At 43.2% G+C, this 24,191-nt stretch overlaps 1 protein-coding gene across 8 annotated transcripts in view; it reads right to left on the minus strand.

Moving 5' to 3' along the window:
* Nucleotides 1-24,191, minus strand: part of ARID1B (AT-rich interaction domain 1B) — a 413,915-nt gene that overhangs the window by 36,958 nt on the left and 352,766 nt on the right. For 4 of the 8 annotated variants that reach the window (XM_060029725.1, XM_060029724.1, XM_060029727.1 and 1 more), the window contains 3 exons: nucleotides 23,481-23,808; nucleotides 21,502-21,630; nucleotides 6,210-6,355 (listed from right to left, as the gene is read on the minus strand). In XM_060029725.1, coding sequence (XP_059885708.1) covers nucleotides 6,210-6,355; nucleotides 21,502-21,630; nucleotides 23,481-23,808 — 603 coding nt within the window. The remainder of the gene's footprint in view (nucleotides 1-6,209; nucleotides 6,356-21,501; nucleotides 21,631-23,480; nucleotides 23,809-24,191) is intronic. The other 4 variants (XM_060029731.1, XM_060029728.1, XM_060029729.1 and 1 more) reach the window with 1 other exon arrangement.

Consider the following 24,191-nt stretch of genomic DNA (forward strand, 5'->3'; position numbering starts at 1 on the left):
TGAAGGAGAGGATTTCTAATTATTTTGCAACGGGGCTGGTTTCCTTTCATTCTGGTGCAGTGCACACATGGATCAGTCCTCAGCCTCAGCTCAAATGCCCAGGTTAGACACCCACACCAGCTCAAGCCAACCCTACGGTCCCAGGCAAAACTCATTTCCCAGCTCCTGGCTCAGAAATTCAATCAAGTTCATTTAGGCTTTAGAATGAAAGGTTCACCAAAGAACAACGGATTTACACGCATTTATTGCAAACACTACTAGATATTTTCAAGTCAAAAATAGGGATGTAGATTTCCTTTTAAAGGAAGAACAAGGCTACAGTAGGGAATCAGTGCAGATATCCGGGGAATAACAGCTGAATTTCTCCAGAACCCCACTGTGCAAACCATCTGCACAGCACTGGGCTGTGAGTGTCACACCACAGCTGTGTGAGGAGGCAGAGTGAGGAGAGGTGGAAGGAGAAAAGGGAGAGGGGAGAGAATCATGAGCCTTGGAAATGAGTGAAAAACCGAAAACATTCCCCTTTCAAAATAAAATAAACCTTGAGGTTTTATGAACAGGACCCATTTTACATTCTGCAAATCAACGTGCTGGCCTAACCATGGCAGTGCACATGCAGCATAATGTGCAAAAAGAAAAAAAAAAAAAGCTTTAAAAAAAGGCTCCACAGATTGCCCACTACAAAATGATTATTGCACATATTCATGTATTACTATGTTTTAGAAAATAATTAGTTTTAATTACAGCAGTGAGAGAGTGAGCAGGGCTCTGGCGAATTAGCTGGCAAGCTTTGTGGTGCTAATTTGCTAATATCGTTAGCATCACTGCAGGTTGAGACCAGAGGTCCTGCCAAAAAAGCCTACCCAGGCACGTGCCTGTGAGTTTACATCAGCACACTCAATGATGCGCTCTGAAATGCCTGTATTTTCCATGGGCACATTGGCTTGTTTTTCAAAGCCCATTTGCAGCTCAGTCAGCCCTTGAAGTCATCACCACACACACAAATCATAATTGGGATGTTTTTCTTTTTCTTTTTTTTTTCCAAATTACTTTCAATACTTAGACTTTAAGAACTGGAACAAAAAGCTTTTTCAAGTGATGCAGCTGCAGAGAAAAATCTATTGGGATCAGCTAAAAATGCTGTTATTTTTGTGAACGTGTGAAACCTCAAAAAAGCAGCTGAGAGATATTACACCAAGAAGACAGCCTCGTGCAAAGTAGCGGATTGCTTTCGTGCAGTTTTACCCCTTGCGTCTAGCGAGATAGGAACCAGTAAATCTATACATTAAGAAACCCCCTTTGCAGAAGAAGAGATGGGGAAAGAAAGCAGGATGAGTATGGAAAGAGGGGCTTCTTTATGAAAGCCCACATGTCCTTGCTAGGTATTCCCAGAGTGGGTTCAAAGGGACGACAGCCACACAATTTCAGAGAAACTGGCAAAGCCATGGACACACGGCTTAAGTCCTGCTCCTCCTAAGGTTGTAACAGACAGTTTGGTAGCATTTATAATAGATTATGCCTGAATATTATTTTTGAAAAATAGTAATTTCTTTCTAATTCCTTCTTCATGCATGAAATGTGTTAATGTACATAAAAGGCGGGTTTTTTAGCATAAAGAACTAGGCCAATATTGTATTATGATAATTAATGACAATTTACAGTGATTTAAAAATCACACTTAGATGAATATAAGCATGTATATTGGTTTGAAATTCCCCAAACTTCTTCATTTCCTATTATATATTTTAAAATGGGCATTCGGGGGATGCAAACATGTTTCGAAAATTACATTGCTGGGACTTCCCTGGTGGCGCAGTGGTTAAGAATCCGCCTGCCAAAGCAGGGGACACGGGTTCGAGCCCTGGTCCGGGAAGATCCCACATGCTGCGGAGCAACTAAGCCCGTGCACCACAGCTACTGAGCCTGCGCTCTAGAGCCCGTGCACCACAGCTACTGAGCCTGCGCTCTAGAGCCCGTGCACAACTATGAGCCTGTGCACCACAACTACTGAAGCCCGCGCGCCTAGAGCCCGTGCTCGTGCTCCGCAACAAGAAGCCCGCGCACCGCGATGAAGAGTAGCCCCTGCTTGCTGCAACTAGAGAAAGCCCGCGCGCAGCAATGAAGACCCAACACAGCCAAAAATAAGCAAACAAATAAAATTTAAAAAGTACAATGCTATATTATTTTGAGAGATAAATAAGTATAGAATATAGGGTAATAGCTTTACTTACGGTGCAAGTTTTATTTTACTAAATGGATCATAAGGTCTTTCCTTACTGTGGCTTTTACTATTCCTTTTGTTAAAATGCTTCTTTTTGACTTCTTACCAGAATTCTCAATGAATACCGCAAAGAGCCATATGCTTTCCAGGGCACTGTTACTCCAGGGGCACTATTTTTTTCTTCTTTCCCAGAAGAGAAAGACCACCAATATTAAAAGGATTTGTTAAATTTGTTAAATCAAGTCACTGTTCTTCCTCTTCTCGACATCAGTAATCCAGCATGTAAAGTTCAGACAGAAAAAGGGGCAGTAGAGAACGTTCTGACTGCAGAAAGTGCTGTGCGAGTACTGCAAATACATTTCAACTAGTAGCCTCTGGCTTTACTACTGGAATTTAAGAGCTAGAATGACTTCTTGGAGTAAGTGCGGGTCAAGGTCCTAAGGCAGTTATTCCACCTGGATTTAATATATTCAAAAAGAACATAAAGAACATATGGTGCAAGTAAAACGGGCCTTAAACATCCATTCCTACTCTCCCAGCTTCCTTTACTGAGTCTCCCTGCAAGGCTGCAAAATCATTCCCAGAAGATGGTAAAACAGGACCGGAAACACACAAACAGATCTTTTCTGTTCATGGTAAATAACATACCATACTCCGTAAAATATCTTATTCCTTGTTTTTGAAAACACAAAGGGTCTACCTACGTGTATACATTTGTAGATAGTCACGACTCTTTTTATATGTGGCAAATATATAAAGAATACTCTTAACACATACAAAGGGTACGAGAAAAGCTCAGGAGAAACACTCGTCTCTGGCTGGATCAGCAAGGCCTTGAAATTTCCCTGTGCTGACCTACCTCCAAGGGGACAGTGCGTGGCCACAGTGCCATGCGGCTGTTCATTTACTATTTGTAAGTTATTCAGGTGGAAATGCCCTATACTTTGTACAGTGACTCCTGGTGAGGCAAACTTAGAATCACAGACAGTAGATATGTTTTCTAGCATTTAGATTTCTTCTTGAAGGCGACAGTTTACATGCAGATAATTATACGACTAATGGATATTATAAAATGAAACATAACTAAGTACAATGTAACAACACAAGTATTATATAAGGGTATCTTTAACAAGGTTATACATAATTTATAGTTTTCCCCATAGTAATACATAATTCTCATCTTTTAGTCTAACTACATATTTTTAAAAAGCTTCTTTAGAGGGAAACAATCCCCACTGCTCACCATCCCACTTCTCCCCACATCTGAAGTGAAGAAAGAGGCGCCACCTTCACAGTCACACTGACTCCATTTAAATAATTACTTGCTCACTGAGGCTTTTAACAATTTGTCACTACACAGGAGGACTGTTTTTGGCCCTGCACACTGCCTACAGCACAACCGTCTGAACTCAGCAAAGGGGATGCTGGAATGCCGGCTGCACAAAGCTGCTAACTGAGGTTCATAAAACCCCACTGGCCATCATTTGTATTATCTGCACTTTCTCCAAAAGTGTCCTTTGTTGGAGAAAACGCTTTGCTGTTGTCACTGGGAATTTATCTCCATGAGCCCAAACCAAGTAATCTGAGGTGGTGATGATCCAAGCCATTTCTGGCCCATCTCTAGAAAAGTCAAGCGTATGCCTTCAGACCAAAACTCCTATCAGGAGCCACACTGTAACAGTCTGGGTTCCTTTGTCATTCCTGTTTCCCTCAGAGACTGTAACACAGTTATAGCAGATTCACATGTATCTATCAACAGAGACACAGTAAATGCTAAGTCATCAACACTCCTTGGAGATGCTGGAAGATTACTTTCTATCAGGTAGCGTTTGACTTAATAAAGCTGGAATCAAATCACATAAATGGGTAGAGGAAAATTTGGTAAATTATTAAAAATTCCATACTTCAAAACGCACAATGCAATAAAAAAATATATATACTACTAGTAGCCCATACTAAAGACTGTGAGGATAGACGGCCCTTCACTGAACATTTCCTCTGTATGAAATAACAAATAGCTGAATTATCTGAATAATAATAATAAAAAGAAACCCTCTCTGTGAATGTCCATTAAACTGGTTATTCCTCAGGAATACATAAATCTTCTTAGGCAGGGTATCTATTTGTTGTTGGTTATTTTTTGTGGTTCTGGGGTCCAAAGGAAAAAAGGGAAAAATGAGTAGTGCTAATAGTGGGTGAAAATTTATTGTGTAGTTTCAATGCTCTGAAGTAATTTTATTTCAGCAAGTCAGACAAAACACATCATGTCATAACCCCAATACACCATTACCTCGGACAGTGCTGGGAAGGGAAGGGGAAGCTTCTAGCTAATAGTTCAAGCTTTTTATCTTTCATTTCAAATGTAAAAACATCCACCTCGGGGCTTCCCTGGTGGCGCAATGGTTGGGAGTCCATCTGCCAATGCAGGGGACGCCGGTCCGAGCCCTGGTCTGGGAGGATCCCACGTGCTGCAGAGCAACTAAGCCCGTGCGCCCCAGCTGCTGAGCCTGCATTCTAGAGCCCGCGAGCTACAACTGCTGAGCCCGTGAGCTACAACTGCTGGGCCCGTGTGCCACAACTGCTGAGGCCCGCGTGCCTGGAGCCCATGCTCCGCAACAGGGTTGGGATGGGGGGGACGCTGCAGTGAGAAGCCCGCGCACCGCAGCTGGGAGTGGCCCCTGCTCGTCGCAGCTGGAGAAGCCCGCCCGCAGCAACGAAGACCCAATGCAGCCAAAAATAAAATAAATACATTTAAAACAACAAAAACGAAAACATCCACCTGCTGGGATGAACGCCTGTTTAACATCAGGAAGGGCTGTTGGATTTATTTATTTAAAAAGCTTCATTTTCACCAGTAGTATCTATTTTTTCCTCTTCCATAAACTTTTAAAGAGAAGTAATCAGGGAGTGGCACTATTAAATTAGACCCTAGAAACCAACAACCCTAGAAGCTCAGATGGGATGCAAGCCCAGCCTCTAGCTGACTGTCGTTCCTGACAAAGAAACAACAGCTCCCGGGGCGTCTTTCAAAGATGGAGAGGTCAGAAAGGCGGCAAAAGGCAGAGGAAATGAAAAAACGTAATAAGAGGGAGCCCAGCCTCTGACTCCACAGTGTTTTTCTAACACATCATAAAGCCCTGCTGGACGCACAGCTGGCTATGCAAAGCTCTGTAGTGACTAAAGGAGGGAATCCTACCCCAAACGTCGGTGCCAGAAAAAGTTAACAGGTCAGGTGAGATATGGAGCAGCCCTCAGCATCACTAGATAGCGGGCTTGTAAAGGGTGGTTCGGGACCTTGGGGGCCTAAGAACGTGGAGCATTTGCCCAGTCTTAGACATTTTTGTTATTTCCACAAACTGACAGCATACTCTTACTCCACTAATCAGATGGCATTTGGTAAAAATGCAATTGTTGAGATCATAAAGTGTGCTGAAAAAGTTAAACATCATGAAAAATTTAAAACAATTCATTTAAAAATGTATAATTTCTCAAGAGCGACAGTAAACAACTACTTTCATGTGTAAATTTAAAGGTGAGTTCTCCTAAATGAAAAAAAAAAACTATTTCAAACACCCCCTTGTCCTGCCCTTCAATCATTTCCTCTGAAATACGAATTTTAAATGTTTATCTCTACCACTATCAAATGGAGATAGACTTTGTCACGGAATCTTCCAATACTCCTAATAATGCCCAAAGACAAAAAGAGCTTAGTGTATATACTTTGCAAGCAATCTCCAATGACACTTGAAATATGTCCACGTATTACACAAACACAGAATGAATAAAAACAATTTACATAAAATGTAATGTAATCCTCAAGTCTTAACAGATGGAGCAAGTATCCAAGCAGCAGAGAAGTAGCATGTTCCCCTTTTCACCAAATGATCCGACTGCTCGAGTTGCTTTTACACGCTCAGTGGTACCAGCCTAAGAGGAGAAGAGGGAAGGGGGAGGACAGCCCTCAGAAGCACAGAGCCGCCAAGGTTACCTGTTGAGCTGTTCACCATATTGGGCGTCATGCTGTAGGGGGGCGCCTGGGTGTTCATCAGCCCAGAGCTGTTGCTCATGGGCTGGCTGTAGGGAGAGCTGGAAGCCATGAGTCCGCTCTGATTCACGCCGGGAAAGCCGCCTTGCCTATATGAAGAGAAAGCACACGCATACGTATCCTGACCACGCACAGTAGCAGCAGTTTACCCCGGCAGTCATTTCTCATAATGGCAGTCATTTATGCAAGGGGTTGCTCCCTTAAAGTAATTTATTTCCTGGACCAAGAGGCTGAACTCTACTGCTAAGTAATTATTTAATATACTATGTAAAAATTCCAAACAATGTAAGTTCCACAGATAATCATGTCTGGTGTTCCAGGTTATAATTTATATAGAGGACTATAAGCAGGAAAGGGGGAACTTGAAATAAGAACAGGAATTACAAAAGCAAGCAAAATTAATTTCTAACATTTAAAAAGATCTGACTCTTTGTTAACACTACTTAATATCCTCGCATCGAAAACCAAAAGTCGAGAAACAAAAAACGAATGGGCAGTGTGAAAATGTTGTTTAAAAACTTTTTTCTTTGACCTAACTTTTCTGATATAATGAATCCTGGAGAAAGCATTTCCAAAGCTCCCTTCAACATTCTGCGATTAGGTACTGTTAAAAACACATCAATTTCCCTATATTAAAATTACACAGTAAACATCAGACTTCCACTTCTTTTGCACGACGTCTCCTGTGACAGAAGGGAAGGGGAGCTTTTAGACTGGCTGTACGTGTCCCAGTAGGCTCCCAGGCACCCCTCCCCCACTGCTGTGCAGACTCATTTTTCTGGTGACTTAGTTTTGTTAGTTTTGTGCCTACGCTCTGCTCTGGGAAAGACAAACTTCTCTTCACTCTTGCAAAGAGGAAAAGGGTATTCTTTGATCTGAAGGAGACAACTGTCACATAATGTCATGTCTCTAACGGCTGGAATGAGACAGGGAAAGGTGGGGAGAAGAGGTTTAACTGTCCCAGGAAGATTACAATGCAAAAAGAAAGATGATGGCAATGTGGCAAAATCCTGAAAAGACTCCACTGTTGTCGTCAAGCTTTTCTTATGTTAATAGTATACATTTAAAAACTTATCAAACTTTTGGCGACTAACGTTTACTCTTAGGAGTAGAGCTGCTAGGAGAGGTAAAAATCCCGACACGTTGTTGATCTGCTCCAAACTAACTGCACTTACAACCCCTCCGCCTCCATTAAACTGTCATTTGGTGGCTCTTAATGCATAATAGTAAAAAAAAAATTTTAAGAGATTCTTTAAGAAATTAACGTAAGTCATTAAAAAAATACTATTCTTTTTGTGTAGCTATTTTCAGTGGATTTAACTTTCTGCTTGGTAGAAGAAGTTCCAACATGGTCTATCTGAAAATTCAAAGTACCGAAGATTTGAGTGGTCTTTTCTTTCTTTTAAATATTTTACCAACCATTCAGAGAAGTTCTGTACAAACGAACACTTATGATGGTTTGGAAAGAATATTCCAGAAGTCTGAGAGGCTACTGTTGTGAGTGAAGCTCTGGGAGTGGGGGAGTCTTACTTCTGCCCTGAACCGCAGCTCACCTACCCCCGCTTCGAATAACTAACGCTGGTGGGACTAGACGGCAGTTCATTAGGGTGAGCCCAGGATCACCCAATGGCTTCCGATTAATCCCTAGGTCATCAAATACTTATATTACGCTGCCCAGCAGCTATGAACATACCCCTATACGGTTAGGGTCTTAAACATCAGCAATGTAGACTGTTGGCATTGACTTCACTATCTTAGGTTCTCTTCTGAGGAGTTTCATTCAAAAAGACGATTTAGCATTCCTGTCACTGTTTCAAAGGAGAACAAGTAGCACCTGTTGGGACTGTCCTCTTAATTTCTTTAGCTGATGAATCACATGAAGAGCATCCTTAACTTAGGAACAGGCTGTGTTTTGTGGAGACTACTTCCAAGTCAGTGACTGCTTTGACCTGTCCTTCAAGATCCAGTTTTAGGGGCAGCCTCCTCCATGAAGGCCGCCCTTATTCTCCGACCTGGAAGCTCTGCCTTCTCCAGACTCTGTGCCTATATAGCTTTTTATAGCTTTATAGCTTCTGCATTTTCCTTTGTATATTACAATAATTTATGTTCATGTTTTGGCTCTTATAGGTGTATATGCCTCCTGAGAAGTACAAATGAGCACATCACAGCTACTAAAAAGTCTTTGTTAAATGAATGAATTGATAGAGAACATTATCATCGTGAATAGGCATTTTGAAAGATGGCCCCCTTTTCAAACTTCCACCAAATTCAGTTTCACACGTGGTGAAACTAACGTGTGTATGAAACTAACAGTTCCTTAAGCACACTTGTTTATAACTAAGGGGGAAAAAGAGAATCAGAGTATAAAATCCATCAGGCAGATGGTTCCATTAAGTAACCTCAAAGGCCCAACTCTAATCTATTATTTCTCCCCCAAGTCTGCACAGTTCATCTTCAATCACCGTAAGATGATGAAAGTGCACATAACAGAGGTTTTAAAAAATATACTTAAAATAACAAAAAGTTAAAGAGTTAAAGGTCCATGTGGTGGATGTCAGTTGCTGGTTACAACGGTCCTCAATTAAACTATGCCTATAGTTTCAAGAGTCTGGTTGGAAAGCCAGGGCTCTTGACTCTGTCACTAGTGACACTTTCCACTGGCACTGGGATCCAGGGGGAAAATCACTTTGGCTCTCTTAGCCTCAGTTTTTACATCTGAACATGGAGGAACTGATAATGATAATAACATCAATAACTTATCCAGTACTTACAAATATGCGTGGCATGATTTCTAGGTACTTTACACATTTAATTTTTTAAGTTCCTGGAGGAAGGGAGGTGGCACTATGTTCACAGACAGAGAAAGAAAATAAGGATCAGAGAGACTAAATAACTTGCCTGAAGACACACAGTAAGTGGCAGGAAGAGAAGTCCCCAAGCCTGCTTTCAGCCCAGTATGCTATATACTTCCTCTCTAAGGGCCCTGTAACAACGCTAACTCTCGATGACACAAAGCAGCCTGTTGTGCTCCTTCCTGTTGTCTACCATACTCCTCTTTTGGTGTAGAAAGTGACAAATCACAGCGGTGCTTTCCTCTGGGCTTCCTGGAGGGCTCACACAGTGAGAGGTAGTGGAAGTGGACAGACCAGCCCCCTGGACACCGGCCTTGAGGAGGGAGTTTATCCTGGGTACTACGGGCCTCTTGGGTAGTATCCAAGCAAGGAAGGAGCTGAGAGGGAAATGGGCCTTCCCAGGAGAGCAGGGCACATGCGGCCACGAGCATAGCACTTGGCCACCTGTCTAAATGGGGGAGAGAGCCAGTCTGTCATCATCACAGAAGAAATCCTATTCATTACTGCTTTGGAAATGACTGCCAAGACTGTTGGTAATTTTGAACAAGCAAAATGGGCTTGATACTAAAAAAGAGCTTTCAATGCCCTCTGTTGAATTTTGGAAATCGAGACAATTTGTTTTTTGGAAGGACACATCAGATGGTTGCCTCTCTGACTAGGCCGAGCGCTCCAGCTCACTGTGGTGTCGCTGACAGAAGAGCACTTCCAGGGCTCACAACACAAAGCTGATTTGGTTGGGGCGACTCTACCATTACCAGGACCACAGCCGCCTCAGAGGATGCTGGTCCCTTTCCAGAGGCAGTGCTCACCGACTACCAGCTCTCTTTCTGACCACAGCAACATTTGGAATGCTCCAAATGGAATTAGGAGAGCAAAGAAACAAGTCACCAGTTTCCTGTTTTCAAAAGGAAACAAGAGCGACAAAACAAAAACAGGCAAAAATACAAACTGACATGAGGGAAAGATTTTCAACGTAAAACCCTACCAAGACGTACAACGTAAGTTGTACCTGGAAGAGCAAAGTGCCCTACCTTGATCTTTGGGTCTGTGAACTGCTGGGATGTTGTTTCTAGCGGGTCTATGGGCTCAGATGGTTTTGGTTACGAATGACCGCTCTCCTGACGGCATGGATTCCTAACCCGCAATGGCTGTGGCGATGAATGCCCAATAATGTCTGGGGGTAGGGGTGATAAACATTGGAAAATAACGTTTTGTTGCTGTTATGCTGCTGAGGCAGCTACTGGACTGTGCCCTGTGGAACCGACCGTGTTGGGCGGTGCCACAAATCACAAGGCGCTTACTACCACGTGGCCCTGTGCTGGCCGGGGGCCAGGGGGCCGGGGCACAGCCCGGCAGGACTCCCCCAGCTCAGGAGTGCCGAGGTGTGACGTAGGCGGTTGCTATGTAAACGTGCGGACTTGCAGAGTAACCAGAGGCACTTGAATTGGTCTTCAGTTGGGACTAGACCTAAGTGTTTAAGATCTGTCATTCCATGACAAAAAGCAGGTTATTCCAACGAGAATGATTCAGAAGAGGAGCTGGCAGGCGCACTTCCCTCTAGCACTCCTCGGTCTACACACAAACAAGCGGTTTCTCATAGCTCGTCCTTTTATTCACTTTGGAGATTTCTAAAACATTACACATTAATCTGCCAATAAAGGGCTGGCTTTGGGGGAAAAAAACCCAGAAGCAAATACCAATTTTAAAGTGACCATTTCCAACGGTTCACCGTGAAAACAGAAAGGAGAATACAGCTTCCCACCACAGTTTGAATTTAGCAGGTAAAAATGTCAGTATGAAATCCAATACAGAGTAACCACACATTTCTAAATATCGTGTTTTTAAGTCAACTACGATAAAATTTAAAGTAAAATAAAGTCTGTATATGATTTTCGTGCTTTAAAAGAATATTTAGGCCGTATCGTTTTAGCAATCACCACTACTTTTTCTCAATAGGGATAGACTGGAAAGTGTGAAGTGTTTATTTTGAAAATGAATGGATTTCTGATACAGCTCTTTGGAGGAGGGTAGGGACAGACAGAAGAAACGCTCTGGAAATAGACACCAGGTGAGTGAAGCCACTTTATATAAAGTCTAGTGGCAAAGACACACGGAGAGAAGCTCCACTCTGAAGAATCCTAGCACTGAAAATATCATTATTGAATTATGCTCAAAAGGAAGATAAAGCAGTGCATGCTTTATTGGACAACGGCATGACTGCCAAACGTATGTATCTTTCTCTATACGGACTGTCACTATGGATGTAGTTTAAGTTATGAAGCCAGAAAAGACTGGTTACTGACAAAATAAATGAGACTAACACTAAAACTTGGGGTACTTTCCCACTTCAGCCCAGTAGTTATCAGGAACTTGAAACTTTAAAAAGCCCGATTCCAGCAGTTCAACCTCGGAGAGCTCCAATCGTATACATAACATTACACAGGATGCTCTATTTTAATAAACACAAATAATCGGCTTTATAAACAAATAATTTGCACGTACGTGTCCAGATCACTGGTGAAACAGACTTTCAACCTAAGTTACACAGCAGCTCTTCCAAAGCAGTACCAACAGGGACATTCAGTCAAGATTATTTAAAATCTAATATCTGAAGAATGAAAATCACTAGCTTTGCCCCCAAAACAACACAATCAAAACAGAAGTGAAAGCTGTCCGAACTGCAGCCCATCTTCGGTGTGGCTAATCCATCAGTACACCTGCGACAGCAAATGCAACTGCAGTTCTAGTGGGGAAATAACGTTATAATCTCAACAAGCCAGTTGCTTTGGCTAGAAATCAACCCTGTGAAGGTAAAGTGGCACTTATATCATTAAACCAAAGACAAAGAACAAATCCAAGTGCCAATGACTTAAAATTCCTAGAAAGATGCACAGCCCACACACTACTTTTTAAAAAACTGTTGCACCCCTTTCACTCGGGAAGGCGTGCTATAATAACAAAATTAGTCAGAAATACCTTCTGTGTAGCTGACAGTTACAGACATGTGTTCATGATGGGTGTGGGAGGGGAAGGGGAGGAAGGCGCCCACCGGCAGGCCCAGACAAAAGCAAACACGAGTCAAGTAACCAGAGCAGGGAGTGTCCAACTGCAACCACGCCGTGCGGATAAAGGAGAGGTGCACACACTGGGGGTGCTTATAATGAGGAGGTCAGAGCACGTTCCCTGAGGAAGGGATGCTGGCCCCTCTGAACCCCCTCCTCAGGTGAGATCTGAGGGATGGAAAGGGACTCAATCAGGTGAGGAGGAGAGAAGAGGAGAGGAGAGATTAAGAGATGAGAGGGAGAGGGCGGGGGCCAGGCCACATGAGGCTTACGGTTCCCTGGGGTTTCGCCTATCCCCTAAGAGGAGCTGGCAGAGACTAGGGGTTTAAGCAGGAGAAATGGCAGAAAAGGATGTGTATTTCAAAGGCATGGTCCTCTGGCTGGGGGGTGGAGGGGAGGACACAGCAAAGGCAGGAAGGACGAACGCAGGGCAACAGGTGTGTGGCTGTCACGCGAGTCCAGATGAGAGAAGGTGGCGCGCGGAACCGGGGTGGGAGTGACGGGGAGCTGAGCGCTCCCTCAGAGGTAGACCGGCAGCACTCGGTGATGAGTCAGACATTGTGGGGTAAGAAAAGGTGGCCCGACTTCCCCTGGCTGCCCGGCTGCACAAGGGGCAGGTAAGGGGCCGTTGCTGCGCGGAAAGACCCGCAAGAGACGTGAGCTGCGCTGTGGACACGTGGGATCTGAGCGGCCAGGAGGCCACGTCGCGGAGGCAGCTAGAGACCCAAGTCTGGGAAGCGGAGGGCGAGTCCTTTCCGTCAGCCTTCCTCCCTAGGCAGGAACGCCCTTTATAATACTTCTTGGTCTGTTTTCTAAGATCTTCCCTGTGTGAACATCACCTCTTTTCAAGGCAGCCTGTTCCCTTAAGGAGAGCTGAAGTGGGTATGATGACAGCAACAAATTAGCTAGAGCAACAATTATCCGTCACTTCCCAGCTATAAATTAATAACTCCCCAAACCCTTTGGTAATTGATACGTTTAAGTTTTTTTTTTCTTCCTTTAAGCATGGACAAAGAGGAATGTAATAACATTCAACGTCTCTATGAAAAAGACCCTTTCAATAGAGGGGAGTAATGACTTTCTTAGCAAATCCTCCAGAACCGTCTTTAGTGAGTGTATATTTGCAGATGACTCTTCAGAGCATAGCTTCTCCCACGCATGTCTCTGCCATGGGCCTATATAACGTGGCGCTGCCCACTGGGCCTCTCTGCGCCTAAGGCACTCTGGTTGTCTCCACCTTTCTCCAGAGAGCTGTATTTTCACCCCTGCATCTCAGTGAAGCTGTTTCCACCAAGCACGGAGGAATCCTGCATATTCCACGCTGAATTTCCTGAAACCCTGTAACATCAGAAACCTTGTTTCCCTTTCTGTTAACTATTTCCTGCAGACTCCTCAAAGGGCTCCAACCTGCTCCCAGCTCTGCTCCTGGCACTCACTCTAAAATGGCACCTGTCGTGCAATTTCAAGATTCAGTACTTCCTTTTCGCTTCAGTGCAGGTAACCCGTTTTAGTTGTTCCTAAAGCAGCTGACTGATCTTCACCTTCTCTCTCAAAGCAGCCAGGAGAACAAATAGAGCTCTAGGCTTCTGACGCGAGACACTTCCTTGTCGGAGTGTGAAGAAAGGGCAAAAACTATCTGGCTCCTTGAATTTTGGTAATTGCTAACTAAGGATGTTCTCTTCATCTCAAAGTTGATTTTGGTTTGTTAAACCCATTGTTCTGTTCTTATGAACTGTTTATGGCAATCCTACGAAAATGAACTAAAAAACTCCCTTTTGAAGATGCTACATTCAGAGGTTTTGACGTCAGCACTTCCTTCAAGGGCAGGGCGTTAGGAAAGCCACAGGGCCAACACCGGGCCCCAAACCTGTCTTTTCCCTGCAAGAGGTGAGCCCGGCACTTTGGTGGGTGGGTGCTGGCACCCGTGGCTTCCGACTGGCCTCTAACAAGACGTAACTGGCACAGTTCCCTTGTCTGGTAAAAATGAGATCTGTTGAACCTTGTGAAAGAGAAACTAGTTGCCTCTGATGTCCCCCTTAGAAAGAAAAAAGTGCCCCTTTCTAACTGCATTATATTAAAGATCTTTAAGAAAGTTTATCTTGAGATCATAATGCCATTAAGACCTCGAATGATTTACAAAGAAGGCTATTCCTTCTCTGCGATAGAAGTTCCCACCTTTGCACCAGGACACTCCCTTCCTGGGTACAAGCCGTTAAGGGAGAGCGAATTGACACGGGGGTGGGTCTCCTTGGAGGTCTGGACACCTGGGACTCAGGCAGCAAATGGGCGTGGCAGCTACCGAGGAGCCAGGTAGCAGGTAGCAACGAGCTGACCCCAGTGCTGCTTTAGGAGGGGACAACCGAGAGGGCACAGGTCTCACATGCATTCAGACTTCTTGTACCTTAATGGACCAGGCTGTCGGCTAAAAAAATAAAATGGAATTTGGATCCTGAGATCCGCATCTCATACACTTTACCACAGCAACATTCTGTCAGACCCTCTAACAAGGAATGCACTTGTCCAGGGCCGCAGTGCCAGGAAATATATCAATATGGTTATTTCCAACTTACGAAAAAAATCCTCCTAAAATTCTTACAGATTTTCTGAGCTAAAGGTGGCCTTGGGCCACAAAGTTACTTAATTTATTTCAGCAAAACACCGTTCAAAATTAGGGTAAAAAATGTTGCAAGAAAGGCCTGATAGGTGAGAGAACTATAGTTCTTTACGTCCATGCCAGGTGCTCTGGCCCGAGAAGCTGGAGGGGCAGGACCCGGCAAGTTCGTACCGGTAGGTATTTAACAATCAAAGGCAATCCAGTAAGAGTTAACTTTTAAAGCAAGGGACGAAACCTTGTGGTTTGGTTTTGTTTTTTAATCTACGTGATGGAAATGGAGTTCAAAATAAGAATGAAGGTCAAGATTAGAAGAGCCTCAGGGAGTTGCTGCCACAGGCTTAACGCTACCAGCTAAGAGGCCCTCTGGGCAGTCGGACAATGCAGCCCCCCACCTATGATCTTCACTCGGTCACCCATGACACCTCCCCAACCCCAGACTGGGATAGACCAAGACCCGGACCACAGCCTCTTCATCGCTTACAAACTCTTCTTGTTGCCTTCGGCCCCAAACCCTGATGAGGTTATGAGATTTCAGACTGAGAACAACTTGACACTTCCTGGTTTCAACCTGAAAGCCTTGCAGGCTGGGGCTGAGGCCAATGGTACTACCTGAGACAAATGTGATCTCAGCACTCCTACCTTTAACAACTCCGAACAGCTGGGATTGGCTGAGCTGTGTTGCTGATTTTTTTCCAGTGACGGGTGGACTGTAATGCTGATTCTAGATGTGATATTCCCAGTTTGTCCGGTGTGAACATGTGGTATGTGGGGGAAGAGATGTTAGTGGGCCCATGAGGTTAGAAAGGAAGACAAGTGGCCTGGATGAGTAAACCTGGGCACACACTCCACTGATGGAGGACTGGCCCGGTTAATCAGAGCCCCAACCCGATACACACATCATTGAGAGCTCCCTTAGACGTGAGGACAGCACCCAGCTGTGAGAGGTGCAGACTGGGACGTGGATAGAAGACATTCTGAATTAAGAAGGCAGTTCTAGGAATGGAGGGGAACTTGGAATATCTCAGAGTATCAGGAAGATACTGATATCTGAGAGGATGCTCAGAGGTAGAAAGTGAGACAAAAGATCGCCAAAGCCTGAGTCACGGTGTCAGTTCTGTTTAAACATCAGTTCCTTCTAATTCTATCCAGTGTCCCCAGCTCTAGTCCAGTATTTTCTTCAGTCAGCGTCTATCAGGTACAAAGCACGGGCTCTCCGAGCTTGGGCTTTCCTGCCTCTTCCCTCTGTGTTTTTCACTAGTGCGCCTCAGCGGCAGGAACCCCTAATGCAATCCCCGGATCTGTGCTGGTCTTCTACACCAGGATCACCCAGCAGGTTTATAAAAATTACAGGCTCACGAGCCTCACCTGGCGTGCGGCTGGGGCGAGGGTGTGTGTGTATATTTAAAAATCTCTCTAGATAACAACCAGTGGTTTGAGGAATTTCACAGACTCGAGTCCATTAAAGGTTTGCTGTACATTTCATACTTCGATTCCTTGGATCTCATGAAACTTTAAAAAAAAAAATCGCTCTTGATATTTTAAAAATTAGTGTTTTACTACTTTTTGATTTGAAGACTAATAAATGTACTTTATGGCTGCTATAATAATTCTGGAACTCTGAAAGATTTGATTGAAATCATAATCTTAAAATACCAACACAGCAATATGCATTCCAATTCTAAATTTTGAAGGCAAAAAAGGAGCTAAAAATTAAAGCATCGTGTTTAGATGTTAAAACAAAGGCTAACATTTAATTGTAAAAATTAAAACTCTATTTAAGCCTTTGAAATCTTTTCGCTTTGTCTTTCAATAACATGACTTCTCAAATCATAGTTATTATTTTAATACCTAATTGTCCAAAATCCAAAGGGCTAAATTCTTAGTTAACACAGATCACTCACAGCTCTTTAAGCCCATGGACCCACTATAACTGAGGTTGCACACACATGCGTTTCTGCCCCTTCTCTTTGATGTGTTAATGCACTATCTCCATTACTTTGTTTCCACATCAGTGCCTCCTAGCCCATCAGCAGACTGAGTCATACTGGCTTCAGAGGAAAAAAATAGAAAAAAAGTGCCTTGCTGGCAAATAGCAACAGGCGAAATGAATTATAAACACCCCCCCCCCCCACTAAAGAAGAGTTGCTGGAAGCTGGGGCGGGGTGGGGGGGACGATGGTGCATATAAGACACAGGTATAAGCGTCTACGTAGGCCCAGTCCACCAGGGTCTGTACGTGCAGCTAGCTGTTCCCAAGCAGAGGAACCACTGCTCAGACTCTCACAAAACATTCAGCCACGTCAACGTCAATTGTTAGACGCTACTGATCAAGCTACCTTATGGTTAAGACTTCATGAAATTTATTCACCCTGTTAAAGAGCGGCTAAGATTGGAAAATAATATTAATTAAAATCCCTAATCTCCTACTTTACTAGGAAAACAAAAATATTTAAAAGCTATTTTCAGTTATCCTAGCTTTTGGTATGACTTAAGAATTAAGATGTACGTCTCCAGACTCAGGTTGTGATATTCAGTATAAAAATTCCCTCCTCGGCAGGAGAAATGAGACTTTTCAAATTGACTCGTTTTTGCTCTTTCTTTTTTTTTTTTTTAAAGCCTAAGAAGTCTGAGAGTCTTCCTCTGTCTGATATTAAGTTGGTTGAATGGGGAGTCTTTAAAGGGACAGAAGAGGATGACACATATTGCTTGTATCAGCATCACGTAGGTGTATGCATTTATCTGGGTAGAAATGCCGACTTCTGTTTCTACTCTTGCACGACCCAGAATCCTTATTTTAACAGCTACACTCCAGTCTCAAGAATGCAAGATGTTAAAGCGCCATTGGTGGGCAATCGAAGGGTGAAAAGGACAGAAATTCAAACCCAACTGTGTGTCATCAAGTAAACTGTCACTTCACTTCATAAGGTGTGTGCTTCCAGAAACAAACGACTCACGGCGTGCAGGCAGTCTGAGTGGAAGCAGCAAAGCGCTCCCTTCCTTTCAGATACAACAAAGGCTGAGCTAAAGAAAAACAATTCAGACTTCGATGCAAGAAATAGGATCTCCAATGAGACACTGATTAATGTTTGCTTTCTACTAGTATCAATAGATTTGCCTTTAGACATGAGGGAGAAGTAAAATTAAGAGATTTTTTTTAAAAAGAAAATCTACAGAGACAGCACTAAGTGGAAGGAAGAGCCACAGGCCTAGGACACAGGGCCCTGGGGTCGACTTTGCCCCGCCTGTAACTAAGTAACCCATGGCAGGTAACTTTGTAGATCTTGGTTTCCTTCATCATAGAATTGAGGGGTACAGACTGGATGCCATCTAAAATCTTTCCAGCTCTAAAATTCTATTATTGTACAACTGAAATTCTATATCCTCTTGGAACCTACCCTGGTGAAAATATTATCTTAAAGATCTGTGCCAGGACTTTGACACAAACCATCTCAAGTCACCGAAGACTTGATTAAAGTTGAGATATAGGAGGTGCTGGGGATGGCTGACTTCAAGGAATCAAAATCTACCATGGCTTAAAGGTCTAGGGCTTGCCAGGCCTTCTGTAAGTTCACTGAAGTCATGCATCACCCTGGGAGCTCATTTCCAAGAAAAATAAAAAATCTGGATAACGCTGAAATATCCAAAGCCACAGATCAGCTATACTGGGCAGAGATGTCAACTGTCGGACGGTACCAGGTGGGTACCGCCTAGAATGAAAGAATGAATGCAAAACACACTAAATGACCGAGGGAAATTTATTTTACGTGTGTGTGTGTTAAGCATAGAGGTCAATCATTCAAAAAATATGAAGGATTATGTTACAGCCTGGGATTCATGGAAATGCTTCTTTAGAAGCAGTAGGCCAAAGTCTTTCCTAAACTTCTGGCCAATCTGGGCTCGTCTGTACTTTGACATGTCTCAGCGTCCCTCCGACATGACGCTCCAGAACTGGACTGACGATGAACGTCATCCGCCAGCCCCGACTAGGCTTTTAGTAAGACAACTAGTATTTCCCACTCTCTGTTTCTCGTTACTTCAAAAGAATAGAACATGATCTAGAAATGCTTTAAAACTGAACACAGAAAGGTATCTTCTGAGTAAAAAAGTATGTCAAATGTGTATGGGGGGAGGTCCTGGACAGATATTACATATAAATTGCTAACTTCAAATTATTGTATAGTATTACTCAGCTAATCTAGTACCGGAACAGTACGATTCATCACATTCTATTGTAAATTGTCTGAAAATCAAAATGAGGGAGTCCTTTACTCAAAAGGTGACAAAGAAAAAACAATTCATCCACATGTTCCTTAACTTATGCACTGCAGCAGCTCTGCTCTCACAATGTCACTCTTAAAAAAGGAATCAGTAAAACAGCTTCTAACAAGTTTAATCTGTGTTTTTTTCTCTATATTATTTTACATCCAACTAGCTGAAAAAGCCTGAAGCATAATTGCCATAATCCTTCATTTCTGCAGTTAGCTTTCTGTCTCTAATTGCGTGTGCGCACACGCACGCGCGCACGCACACACACACACACACACACACACACACTCACTCACTCACTCCCTTCATCACTAATTTGTCTTTCTCAGATTCTTTCTTAGGCTCTAGGCCCTTTGGGATTCTGACTTGAGAAAGAAGTCATTATAACCAACTCTGTGAATATTGTGTTTCTGAAAGGCTTGGACCACTTCTTCCTGACAGTCTGCCATTTAGTGGACTGGCTTTTCAAGTTGCCAGCCTAACTTTACCCTGACAGAGCTACCAATGGGGAAAGAAAACAAGAACAAAAGCAAAAACACAAGTCTGCTGCAGTGAGCTGTTAAGTATAAAGCAAAAACATGTTGAAAATCAAGTTTCCTAACCCATAGCACTGAAACATGTACTCTACATGTTTTCTCACATTCAAGCTTCTACTTTAAAAAAAAAAGGGGGGCACAACAGGTTATGTATATTGCAAAGTGCAAAGGAAGGAAGATTTAAAATAGAAATAAAACTTTTTCTTTCTTTTTTAGAAAGAATAGTGTAAACGCAAACGGCAAAATTCAGAGCTAACACAGATGGGGCTGCAGAGATGAGCCTTTGCCAACTGTGCTTCATGTGATTTACAAAGAATCCCTCCAACATCTTCCTTTTTCTTAGTTTTAATTAAGGAGGAGGTGTTGTATTCTAAGGAAGCTCTCTGGATGCTGCTGGCTGAAATGCAGATTTGATCTTCCCGTGCTGGTTAGCTAACATTGATTTTCTGCCCCAGTGAAAGACATTTTACTCTGATGCATGCCATTTAAATTCATTTTACACAGCTGCTTAATGTGGCTTGGCAAGGCACGGCCAAACTAGCTTTGCGGGTCTAAATAGGACTCCTGAGTTGGTGAAGGACAGATCCTATGGATGAGCAGCTGATGATAAACGCTCTTCTCCCCCCACCATTATCTTCCTGCTAACTCATGAAGTGACCTTGAGAGTAGCACAAGAAAGGAAAAGAGAGGAAAGACGATTTCTCCAAAATAAGTCTGTTTACCTCATTCTATGCTTAGTTCACTTTTAGGATTATGTTTACAGAATTCTTTATTTGTTGGTCCACATTTAGGGCCATGTTTACAGGATTTAGAACTCTCAACTGCAAAATTATCATTTGCTCTTGTTGCCTAAATAAATGTATATTGAATATAAAGCTATAAAAAAGCCCTCTGTGTCATGCATTCATAACAATAGTGAAAACACAGTTCTGTAAGTTTAGTCTTTAAACAAAGCTAGTTGGTTGTTTCCGGTTTTATTTTACAAAATTGTTGTATCTTTCTGCTGAAACTAACCCCTTAACACTCTTCAATCTACATGAGATAATCTTATTATTACTATATGCTAAATGATATCGGTAAAAATAATAATATACTTTAAGAGTATTTACTAACCTAAAGACAGTGACAGCCTGATATTATAGTTTTGTAGTAGGAAAGAAGAGAGGTACTTTTTGTTGCTATATGTAATTCCTGTGTCGAAATTGATAATAATATGGCAACACTGTGTTTAGAAAAAAAAAGTCTGTGTTGCATTATTTGGTTGTATTCTCCTGGTGACTTTAATATTCTAAACCTCCTTGGGAGAAGGAAATAATGGAAATCGTTGGTGCAGATGTCTGCTCAGTGACGATGGCACGAGGCCCCTCGCAAGTCCTATTAAGAACCTAAGCCCTGCCTCCTGCAGTGGGGCTCCAGAGGGCCACCGCACTCTGAATTCAGGGCGAGTGTGGAAGCAGGTCCCTGTAGTGGCAGGAATGACAATAACACAGTCATGGTAACAGTGCTACACAAGTCCTAGACGACACAACGACAACAGTGGGGGACATGACGCCGGAGTAGGTGACTTCATTACTTTTACGTAGATAAAAGTTTTTGTTTCCCTCTCAGGCACGAAGGAAAGAAGCCATGCCGAAGCCATGCAAAGACAGGATCTGGGGGACGGCATGCAGGTCTCCACCAAACTACCACAGTACTGCTGGTGAGAATGAAAAACGAAACAGAACAAAACAAACAAAAAACCCAAAACAAACAAAAATAAACAAAAGACAGCCCCCTCTGAGATGGATTTCCTATTAGGTCTTTCACTCTTACTTTGGGTGTTCCTTTCGCAGCCAGATGGCATGTTCATTAACAGTTTAAAAAAATGCCCAGGACCCGCAGCAAGTCAGGGCATGTTGCTACCTACCCGTACTGGTCAGGCTGGTTCATCATGGGAGCCTGAGAGTTGCCATAGTTGGGGTGCTGGGAAGAAAACATGGGGCGTCCGCCAGCCCCAGACTGGCTGGGATAAGCAGGCGACCTAATGTATGGTGGCCTAAAGTAGAACAGAAGAACAACTTCTTTGGATTTGTTCCGTAGACAAGTAGGAATCCCCCTGTCCATTATGTCATTTCCACACATAGGTGTGGAGGTTACAGAATGTGGCCTAAGATACTCTGTACCATGCAGCTACCTGGCAGTGGAGCTGGAGAACAATCCTTCAAAAAAGGGTGGGGGACAGGGCAAAGGAGAGAGAGGAGTAAGATTCTCAGATCCAATCTCAGTTTTACAGTTCTGAAGCATAGCTTTGACTTTGGTAAAAGCCAAAAAATAAACAGTCTCCATTCAAACTCCTGGAGAGCTCTGATGGGTGGAATGTGAAGGTGAAGCTTTGGAATGGTCTACCGATTAGAAATAGAAAATGAAAATGCATGGATGTATACTTATACAGTAACTTATATAAAATTATATATAAACTGATTCAGAAAGGGAGCACAGCAAGGCTTTTTAATCAAACAATTATGCCTTAATCTCTACAGTTATCTTCTTCCCAGATCACTACCCAAGGCTTCATGTCAAATGCAATCAAGTACTTACTCCTTAAAAAGGAAATAACTTGTGCTTTTTGAGTTGTGACAATGGACAAGTCATTTAAACCTAAATTAGAACTTCAACTGGACCAGCCAAACCAGTCCTCACGGACAGGTTTATTAAAACTTTCTCTCTACAGCCTGCATAGGTTCAGTTCAGAGGTATAGCGCTGGGGTTCAGAAGATCCTAAGTAATTGTAATGCGGAGGAGAGGGTGAGGGGTGGGGCGGAGGGAGAGGGAGAGAGGGGGAGAGAGAATATGACTGACTTTCATTTTATTATGTGGAGCAAACAGTGAGACTGGAAGGGTCCCTAACATTCCCGAATAGCAACTTCAGAGGAAAAGCAACAAAGGGATACATGTAAACACACACACACACACACACACACACACACACACACACACACACACACACAAAAGCTCTTATTTCCCTTTGACAAACTCAGAATCTTCTCTCTTTTCTTCTGAAGATACCGTATGTTCATAAATATCTGTCGGTGTCCTTTGTTTTAAAACATACCTTGACACATGTTAAACATAATTCAAACATTTTTACATGTGAGTCTTTTAAAACATATTCACTTTGCCTCCTAAACTTTTAATTCAGTTATTTTTAGACAGGTCAAGTATTTACTTCAAGAATTAATTTTAAAATTCAGGATTAAAAACAAGTAAGTAGTTGAGGCTAGAGCCTTTGCTCTATCAACTTAAAGTTTCAGAAATATAATCCTTGTTTTATTAACCACCTTTTGGTTTGGACAGAGAGAGAGCTATGCCCAGAAAAATAAAATACAACATAAGAACGTCAAGTAATAAATCTCACACATATACACTTAGACAAACACACACAGTACACATATGTACACATACAAAGTTTCTATTTTAATAAAGATTTTTATGGTGAGGTTAAAAAAAAAAAAAGGGGGGAAGTTCTTTTTGAATGTTTTAGATTTTAGCCAGTTTTTAGGCTCTAGACTTTCCCGCCTAAACCTCACTGTGTTAAGTGGAACCACAGAGACACTCGCGGTGCCACTGGCTCTAGGTTGCTTGGTGCAGTGACTGTTCACAGCTGTTTCAAATAACCTCCCATGGCTGACTTGCCCACCAGTGATTCCTTCTTCCATGTCTCATACAACATGATCTATTATTTACTTCTCTGACCTTTATGGTACAGAATATATTTAACACAAAAGGAATGGCCAAGCCAAGGGACCCTCTGCTGCTCTCCACCCCTGTGGGAGCCGGGGATGATGCAGCTCTGGGCTCCGCATGTGCGCACACATCCACACACAGACCGCCCGCCCGACGGCATACCTGCTTTGTGCCGAGTTCGCAGCGGCCTGCATCACTGCGGCAGCTGCCTCCTGTGCCTTACGGTTCACGGTTGGCATTGGTGGCCCCATTCCTGGCCCTCCCTGCTGAGACATGCCAGGAGAACTAGGGGTCATGCTGCTCATATTTCCAGGAAAGGGTCTGTTCTGCATCCCAGCTGATGGCATTCGTCCCAGGGGCATAGCACCACACGGCTGGCTTGGCCCTTGTCCATGCATCTGGCTGTTGGCATTGATGCCCATGCCGGGCCCTGGGCCGCTGTAGCTTGCACTGGGCACCCCACTATATGTTGGGGGTCTGGAGTAGTTACCTAAACAAAAATCAAACACAAATTAAAGCCTTTTACTTAATATTTGAACTTGTGAAAACATTCACTGGAAACACTTTGTGTCCAACAGTGTCATCAACACAGAACATTAGTCATTTTCCTCATTAACCCTTTCCCCTATTGGCGCTGATGAGGTTGGCAGTCAAAATACGCTCTCTCTGCACATTCCAAAGGCAAAGAGCCACACAGGACCACTGTAACACGGAGGGAGACCCAGGCTGATCACTGAAACCATCTGTGGATGGACACGGGATGCTAGTGCTGAATGGTGCTTTAGCTCATCCAGCACCTCGTACTCTTACCAAGATTTAACTGAAGTAAGTATTTCAGCCCCCCGTCCGCAGGTGAACACCAATCTGAGACTG

Source organism: Delphinus delphis, chromosome 14 (assembly GCF_949987515.2).
Source record: "Delphinus delphis chromosome 14, mDelDel1.2, whole genome shotgun sequence".
Lineage (NCBI taxonomy): Eukaryota > Metazoa > Chordata > Mammalia > Artiodactyla > Delphinidae > Delphinus > Delphinus delphis.